At 43.6% G+C, this 9,030-nt stretch overlaps 1 protein-coding gene across 1 annotated transcript; it reads left to right on the top strand.

Moving 5' to 3' along the window:
• Positions 1-814: 814 nt before the first annotated feature.
• Positions 815-4,977, top strand: LOC123044156 (signal peptidase complex-like protein DTM1). The gene is made up of 2 exons (XM_044466811.1): positions 815-1,276; positions 4,600-4,977. The coding sequence occupies exons 1-2, from the start codon at positions 1,023-1,025 to the stop codon at positions 4,685-4,687; spliced, it is 342 nt and encodes a 113-aa protein (XP_044322746.1). The 5' UTR covers positions 815-1,022; the 3' UTR covers positions 4,688-4,977.
• Positions 4,978-9,030: the final 4,053 nt, after the last annotated feature.

Below are 9,030 nucleotides of genomic sequence, written 5' to 3' on the forward strand. Positions count from 1 at the left end.
AATCCACCCCCGATACGTCCATACATGCGGCCGGTCTCGACCGTAAACAGTGACCGGACACCCTCATTTTTCTTTCATTGCATCCAACCACCTCATATTAGATAACTCAAACCCAGACCATCCGTCGGACATATGGGAGGTTTGAGAAGCCCTGTCTCTAGATGCTCTTAGAATGCTTTTTTTTACGTTGATAGTTTGATCCAGGATTAAATCATATAAAAACATTTCGGATCACGTGTACTACATTTCATTGGTAATCTAGCATCCACTTCAACCTTTCCTTTACAGTTTCTTTATTTTTTTATGTGGCATCAAACACTCTATGCTAATTTCATAGGATTTAAGTGGACATGTAACTTCAATCCTGTTTTTTTTTTCTTCTTCTTATTTCTACGTTTTAAAAATCAGCGAATAAAAAGGCCTTTAGTTGCATGGGCGGGAGTACCTCGAGTACTGTCAAAAATATCCATTTTAACCGCATTTTACTAGAATACCCAGTGCGCATTTAGTTGCGCAAAACACGTGAGTAGGTGGCAGTTGTTGATCTAGAATTCACAAAAGTCAGAGCTGAAAATAAATACTACTCCAAGCTACAGAAGTAGTTGAATTATTCAGAGCTCGGAAAAGTATAATTTATCTTGAATTTCCGGCAGCCATGCCGCTCGGGCTTTTACTAGTTAGCAGCATCATTAACTGATGAGCAGTTGCATCTGGCTGGCTGGCTGATCAGGCGAGCCGGGCCCGCATGTCAGCCCAACGGGCCGGTAAACCCACGCCATAAAGAAGGCCTAAGTTCCTGTCGCTAAGCCCACACCAGACAGAGGAAGGAGAGTCAGGGAGGAAGGAAGGAGCTAGCAGCAGCAAAGCCGAAGCCAAAGCCAAAGCAAATTGTACAGAGGAAGCGCGCGGCGGAGGCACACGCGCTTCTCGTGCTGCCTTGGCGTGGGTGGGCAGAGGTGGGGAGCTTCGAGAAGGTTCCGAGGCGGAGAGGGCTGCTGGTGGGGGCAGCGGGCGCCGGAAGCATGTTGGGGAGGGACGAGTTGCTGCGGCGGAGCCTCGTGACGCTGGCGGCGGCCGTCGTGGTGACCGGGGTGGCCACGGCGTCCGTGCGGAAGGCGCTGGCCACGTACATCTTCGGCATCCTGGCCATCGCCGGCGTGCTGCTCCCGGACTGGGAGTTCTTCGACCGCGACTTCTCCCAGTGGCTCACCCCCATGCCCGCCTCCCGCCGCACGGCCGCCGCCGCCGCCGCCGAACGCGAGCACGACATTTGGAGGTGAGCTTTCCGCCCCGCCCCCTCTCCCCTGTCCCGTGATCTATCCGTCTGAGAATTCGCGGCGAATCGTCCAGCGCCGGAGATCCCCACGATTTGACGCTCTTGACGCTATTTTGCTTTATTTGTGGGTAGTTGAGGGGCAGACATCGCCTGTTTCTGGATACGATTTTACGGCCGTCCCGAATTTTGTGGTGAAATTTCGCCGCTGTTTCGTTAGTTCGTGGCGGCCTGGCGGCAGAATTGGGTTTGGGACACACGGTAGAAGAACGACAAGGCTTGCGCGCTTTCCGTGGCTCAACTTTTGCCACGTAGCTTGCGATTTTGGTATTCCATCGCATGAAGTTTGAGATATTACTCCTTTTTTGGGAGCTCTAGTGTCGTATGGCCTCGGATTCGACAAGAAATTGGTAAACAGATTAGTCTTCTGTTATCCTTTTTGAAAATTAGTTTTCTATTATCCTACAGGCGTGGTTTGATGTGTTCTTCATTTGGGTTTATTCGAAAGAACCAGAGATCGATTGTCTGTTTGGTCTTTCTAGAGTTTGAAATTACAAGTTCATCGATCCAAAACTCACAGCAATTGATGGGTGCAGAGTATACCTTGTGTCATTTAGCGTGAGTGCTCTACAATCATACTGTAGCAGTATGATCTCCACATCCCAATGGCAACATTGTATCTAGAAAGAAGAACATCCCAACATCAACGCCATTTTCGATGGGGATGCCCGGTCTTAACTCTTAATTAAATTTAATTGCGAAATTATAGGGTTGCTGTTGGGTGGTCCTGCCGCTTTACTGAGGGAAAGGCTCACTGGCCTATGACTTTGTTCTGGACGGCAGCTGGGTGTTGGGTTTGGTTGTGTCTTTGCATGCTCTAGAGGTCCAAAATTGTGTAATGGACCGAGCAAGTATGCGATGGTCCTTGCCACCTTGGTTCTTAGCACAACAATTGGGTTGTTGATGCTTCCGGTACTGGATTAGTGGATCAGATTTATGAACGGGTATCACCTTTCAGGACGATGCATGTGTCCTTTAAATGTGTACCGGTTTGGCAATTATTTTGTCATTGTGCGTGTGAATTCCGGTTTGAACCAGCTATCTGTTACATGGCGACAGGTTGAATCATTTGTTTTGCCGCTTTGACACATGATCTCACTTTGAATTGCATTTTAGCATTTGAAAAAGTTCTAAAACGAGGGCCCCACGCGTCGTTGTGATGTGGCGCTCTTTACTCGACACATTGCAGGCCAACGTGGGCGTGTATTCTGCAAATACGTGTCTGACGTGGCAGATGCTAGCCGATGACGTGGCAAAACGAAGTTTAGATTAGCAGAGACCGGCTGTGGGCACAATAGAATCTTGCGAGGAGCGGAACTGAGATCGACGGAAGGTGGCTGGAAACAAGTTGAAGCCACGAGTTGATGCCCTGCTATGTCGGACGTAAACCTCCGGTCAGCGTGTGCCACTTCAAGCATATATTTGCAATATGCATGTCCTAGTTGGCCTGCGATGTGTCAAGCAGTAAGTATCACGTAACCCGAACGATTGGGGCCATCATGTCAGAACCACTTGAAGAGCTGAAATGTGGTATAAATATGTGCAAAATCTGGTTTAAAATGGCACATAACATCAAATAGAATAAAATGTAGTTCAACCTGCACTATGTTACAGATAATTAGCTTCAAATAGATTTTACTCTCAGTGTATTGTAACGTACAAGGTAGAAAAAATCAGTTTTGTCAAGGCCTCAAGGGACAATGGTTTTTTAATTGTTACTCCTACCAAGGTTTATTTTGTTGTACTTTTCCTAGAGTTGTCCAATTCTATTTTCCTTGGCTGAATTTTCTTTTTTCACAAATGAAATACCAAATAACATGTGAGGAGTACTGTGGTGATGCTGCTAAGCCCTGGGTGAAGGGATGGGCAAGATGACAAAAGTCCTAATTTAGGTAGTAGCATAAAGTAGCACCAACTGTAACTTCAATTAGTCTGACGAGCAGTGCTGATCCAAGATGACTCATGTCTTGCCACAGTGCCACATATTTCTGTAGTAAGAGTTTTTTTTTTCTGAATGAGTACATGCACAAATTCATCGGGTTGCTTGTGTATAGCTTAGTTGATCATTCAAACATGCATGTCCTTGCAGCATTTTAGTGTCGGCATCCAAGGTGAAATGAGGGAATATGGTTTATGCGATGTGTCAGTATCCAAGGATTCTCATTGTGGGTGTTTTAGTCCCGACCCTGACTATAGTCGCTGGACTAGCTCTGCTTTGATGTCTCAATCCTGTTGTCAGCATCTGAAAAGCTACTTAATAAAATGAGTCACTATTATGCAGTTGTTAGCATAAGTTGGTAGTGGTTCTTGGTTGGTAAACACCAATCGAATGGTCAAACCTGCCTAAACCTTCAATGCCAACGAGAAACCATTTTCTGTCAATGGAAGAATCCAGAAGCCAATTTTTTTTATGTAGTGTCATGTTGCTGAGAAGAAGCACATGGGCAAATAGCACTTGCAGTAATAATAGACATCTTCTCAACCCTTGGTTTAACAGATTGTGCTTGCGGTAATTTTGTTATTTCAGTTGAACTACTTAAGTGGTACATCTATATAGCAGAGCACCTCATAGTGTCTCGATGCTTGTGAAAGTATGTGATAGCCTGTCAAGATTTTATGTGATGTTGTTTAGATAGTGAAAATTTGTCTCCTTTCTGTCCTACAACTATTTTGGAGGAAACTATGTGATAGCCTTTACTTCATCACTTAATTGTTCAGGTTTTTGCACGGGTTTTTCAAACTATTTGGCGTAACCTTGATGCAAGTAGGTTGTCGGTCATTATTCCACAGGTCACTAACTGATTTTCCTTTTTCTGATAAAGAGGTCACCAACTGATAGCTGAGAATTTCTAGCCAGAGAGCTGATCGAATAATATATGGTAGGAACTAGGAACTAACATGAATAAATGGGTAGGAACTAACACTGCGCCACCTATTGGAATTGGACATATAATGTAGGTTGCCATACCAGATACCAATCTTCTTTTTGTGTGAATCACAGCTAGTACAAACTACTAGGTCTCACAGTTGCATTCTGAATTATGAAAAAGGAAATTTCCTGGTATTATATTGGGATATATAGGCGAATGTGTGGTTATGCGAAGTGTTAAGTACAGTACTTCTTTGTTCTTCAACTGGACTATGGACTATTGTTTACTATGCTTCCGTTGAAACAAGTTTGATACGCCGCTAGGAAGTACAAACAAAAACAAGTAGCTCCATCTGAAACTACTGATCTTTTATTTGTTTTGCCTTGTTTCCTGCAGATTTAAACCGTATCCACTCAGGATGACCGTGCTCACGACGATCTACGGGTTTGGACTTTACAAGTGGTGGACGTACGTATCTCACTAACGAGACAGGCCCAGGACCTCCTCCCCCGTCCCCCTCTCATGATACGAAAGATTTCGAGAGTAGTACCATCACATCGATCAAATTGCTTTGCCTTGCTTCATGATCAGACAATTAGTACATCGTGGGATCATACAAGAACGTCCGGAGGGGAAATGAACGCCCGGCCGCAAGTTCATCTCTGTAGCTAATGGGTTTTTGTAATGTGCAAATGTCATTCTTAGATCAAAAGGAGCACTGTTACTTCGTTTTTCTTCTTGTTGTATATATGCATCGTCTCTGATTGCTGTTGATGTTGTTGTGGTCGAGATAGGAGCATGCCATGGTTATGTCTCCGGTGATTTGCATGGTTCGCGTGACTGCCGCCCTTTCTCCGTGGAACCGTGTTCGGCGTGCATGTTTGCTTGCTCCGGTACCTTGGGCGGGGATGCACAAAACTTGCCGGGTGGAAGTCTATCGGCGGCCGTTATTATTTATGGTGTTCGTTGTACCGCTAGGATTGAAAATGAATAGATCGAAAGTTTTCTCGCAATGCCATGATTGAAAATGAATAGATCGAAAGTTTTCTCGCAAAAAAAGGAAGCATAACGGTGGACCTAGATGTAATCTTATTATTTCTGGTGTTCGTTGTATTGTCACGATTGAAAATGAATATTCCCTCCGCCCGGTGAAAAGTGTAAGTTTGGCTTTAAAATTTGTCCATAAAAGAGTGAACTTCTATCTTTCCAATACACTTTAAAGTGAGTGAATTGCAAAAAACCACCACGTTTGCGCTGACAGTTTTCAAATAACATTGATCGCACGGTTTGACCCGCTTGAGTGGAAAACTGACCGGTTGGGCCCGCTGTGAGGCGCCACGTGGCCAGGGGGAGACGGCGCCCATGACGCGCGCCGTTAGACGGCGTCACACATGACCTAACGAGCCGGCCCGACCCAGCCATTTCCGCCAGATCGCATCTAGTCGTCCTAGCTCACTTCCCGCATGGCGACCGGTGGTGGCGGCGGCGGCGTTGACGAAGGAGGCGCATCCGGTGACGGTAGGGACAACCGTGACCTTGCCACCGCCGACGCTGTGGCCGCCCCGTCCTTCCTCGCTCTCCGACGATGCTCCCTGGTACGTTTGGCGCCTCTCGATCCGCCGGCGTCGGCAGAAATGAGCGCGGCAAGGATGACAACATCTTCAAGTCCGACGACATTGAGGCATGTGCGGCCGCCAAACTGGCCCAGGTCTGGAAGGCCAATCCAGGGCGGAGCCACCACTTCACATCCGGCCTCGGCGGCGTGGAGTGAGTGTTTCCAAAATTTTCCTTTTGATTATGCTAGTGTATAGTTGAACAATTTGAGTGACTTTGCTAGTGTAGTTGAACACATTGAGTGATTATGCTAGTGTAGTTGAACACTTTGAGTGATTTTGCTAGTGTAGCTATACTCTTTCCTCTGTATGAATCTCAATTTAGGAATTAGGGTTTGAATCTCAATTTCAACAGTTGAACAGAATAATTATGATGAAGTGAATGTACTGTTAAGTGAATATGAGCTTAATTGTGGATAACTGAATTTACTAAATTTACTGAATTTGCTGAATGATTTTTACTGTTAACTGAATATGAGCTTAATTGTGGTTAACTGAATTTACTGAATGATTTTTACTGTTAATTGAATATGAGCTTAATTGTGGTTAACTGAATTTACTGTTAACTGAGCTCAACTAACTGAATTGAATGTAATCTTCTGTTCACTTTGTTGTTTGTCTGAATGTAATCTTGACTGTTATCTGAATCTGTTGTTCACTGAATGGTGTTAACTGAATGTAATGCTAACTGAACTTGAAGTTTGGATGATGATGAACCATGGGATATGAGGTTTCATTTCCAAGGCTGTGACAGTCTGGAAAGGACCTTATGTGAATCAGATATCACATATATCAACATGTTAGCTATTATTGGGATAGAGGGCTATGATCAAAAGGATTCAATGTACTATGTGAAGCAAGAGGGTGTAGGAATGGCAGGCATGGAGCTAATACAATCTGAGGAAGATGTAGAAGAAATGTTGATATTGTATGAGAAGAGGTGTGTTACTATCACAGTAATGAAAGGAAGAGAGTCAGAGATGGCAAAGTTGCAGATCAACATTGGAGATGGATGTGAAGAGCAGATTCCAATTTCTGAGATTGGTTCTCCAAAGGTGTACAATATAGATGATGCAGGTGTGCTCTACCAAAGTCAGACCAGTGAACATGAAGCAGATATGTGTGCTCCAGTTGTTAGTGCTCACACAGAGGACTCCTATGGACAATATCTCTTCACTCAGGAGAGTTGCAATGTTAAAAAGGAGGGACATAGCTGGTGTGAAAGAGTTAGATGATTTTCTTAATGAGTTTGCAGATGATAGTCCATTAGTACAAGGAGAAGAAAGAATGGAAGAGGATGAGTTGATGGAGACATAGGAGATTGATGTGGATAGCTCTGAAGAGGAGATAGAGGAAGAGGAGCAAGATGATGCAGATTTGCACCAAAAAATAAAAGATCTTAAGAGGAAGAGGGTTTATGAAGGTGATTCAGAGCCAGAAGATCTGTTTTGTGAGGCCGAGGAGGATGAAGAAGAGGGGTTTGTTGAAGCAGCACCAGTTGAGAAATTACCTATTAGAAGAGGTCCAACAAGTAGATCACACTGCAGTTCACAAGCCAAACTTGAGGCAGACTACATTCCCTTATCTGATGAAGATATAGATGATGAACTTTGAAATGATTCTGATGAAGAAGTAGTGTTGTATTGTTCCTCATTTGGGAGAAAGTCCAGGGCAAAAAAGAAGAAAGCAAGGATATGGTATGATGAAAAAAGGCTTATGCCACAGGAACAAATTTGTTGGCACATGTGTTTTCTTGATGTTTACCAGATTAGAAGAGCATTGGTTAACTTGCATGTGACACAGAGAAGGAACTTCCATTACCACAGGAACAACAAAGACATGATCATAGTTGAAGGTTGCCCCTTTCACATGGTTGCATCTGTAGTTGGGCAAGAAAAAACATTTTGTATTAGGAAGCTCCAATTAGAGCATACATGTGCTCCAAGTAGTGAGAATTGCAAGGTTCCTGCTAGGTTTGTGGCCAAAGCAGTTGAAAAATGCTTCAGGACAGATCCTAAAGCAGGAATTCAAACACTCATTGACAAGACAAAGGAGAAGTATGGTGTGGAGGTTGGTAAGATGATGGCATACAGGGCAGGGCAGCAAGCTCCCAGTGTTGTTCAGGGTGATCAGGAAGCACATTACACTAGGATTAGAGACTATCTTCAAGTTGTTTTGGACACAAACCCTGGGAGTAGATGCATTGTAACAATTAGAGTTGTGAGAGATCACCCCAGCAAAAATCCCAGATTTCATAGGCTGTTCATTTGTCTTGCAACACAAAGGGAGGGTTTTCTTAGAGGATGTAGACCTTTCATTGGTATGTTTGTCTCTATAGCAATTTTTCTTTGACATATACATTGTTGCATCTCTTATGTTGTACCTATTTCAGGTCTAGATGGGTGTTTTGTGAAACTAAACACAGGGCAACAAATCTTAGCTGCAACTGGCAGAGATGGAAACAACAATATATACCCTCGGGCCTTTGGAGTTGTTGAGAAGGAGGACACTCCAACTTGGTGTTGGTTTTTAACACAATTGAAGATTGTTCTTGGTGGAGAAGAAGGACAATTTGGAAAGTACACAATAATTTCAGACAGGCAAAAGGTATGTAATGTTGTAAACTATTTGTCTAATTTAATTTCCTTACTTCATTAAGTGTGTTGCACAACATAGAACTGTTGCTGATCCTAGAACTGCTAAATGATCTATCATATATGTAACCAGGGTCTGCTAAATGCCATTGACCAAGTATTTCCTAATTGTCCTCAAAGATACTGTTTAAGGCATATATATGCAAATTTCCAAAGTGCTGGATTTAGAGGAGAAGAACTTAAGCAGTATATGGATGCACCAGCTTATTCTTACACAAAGTATGGGTTTGATGAGGCAATGGAAGAAATAAGAAAGGAAAGTGAGGATGCTTGGGTCTGGCTTAAGAAAATACCTGTAGAAACATGGGCTAGATATTCTATGGATACCACTTGTAAAACTGATTTAGTAGTGAACAACATAAGTGAGGTGTTCAATAGGATGATCTTGGATATTAGGGGCAAACCCATTAAAACTATGGTTGAAGGGGCTAGGTCCAAATTAATGGCGAAGTTCAATGAAAAAAGAACAGGGGGGAGGAATCAGCCAGATGGACAATTACCCCAACATATATGGAGATGTTGGAGGAGTCAAAGGAATGGGCTAGGAATTGCAAAGCTAT

This window comes from Triticum aestivum, chromosome 2B (assembly GCF_018294505.1).
Source record: "Triticum aestivum cultivar Chinese Spring chromosome 2B, IWGSC CS RefSeq v2.1, whole genome shotgun sequence".
Taxonomy (NCBI): Eukaryota; Viridiplantae; Streptophyta; class Magnoliopsida; order Poales; family Poaceae; genus Triticum; species Triticum aestivum.

Excerpts from the sequence above, each read along its gene's own strand:
- LOC123044156 (XM_044466811.1), top strand. The coding sequence starts at position 1,023 with ATGTTGGGGAGGGACGAGTTGCTGCGGCGGAGCCTCGTGACGCTGGCG. Across the intron at positions 1,277-4,599 it reads CGCGAGCACGACATTTGGAG|ATTTAAACCGTATCCACTCA; the intron begins GTGAGCTTTCCG and ends TGTTTCCTGCAG.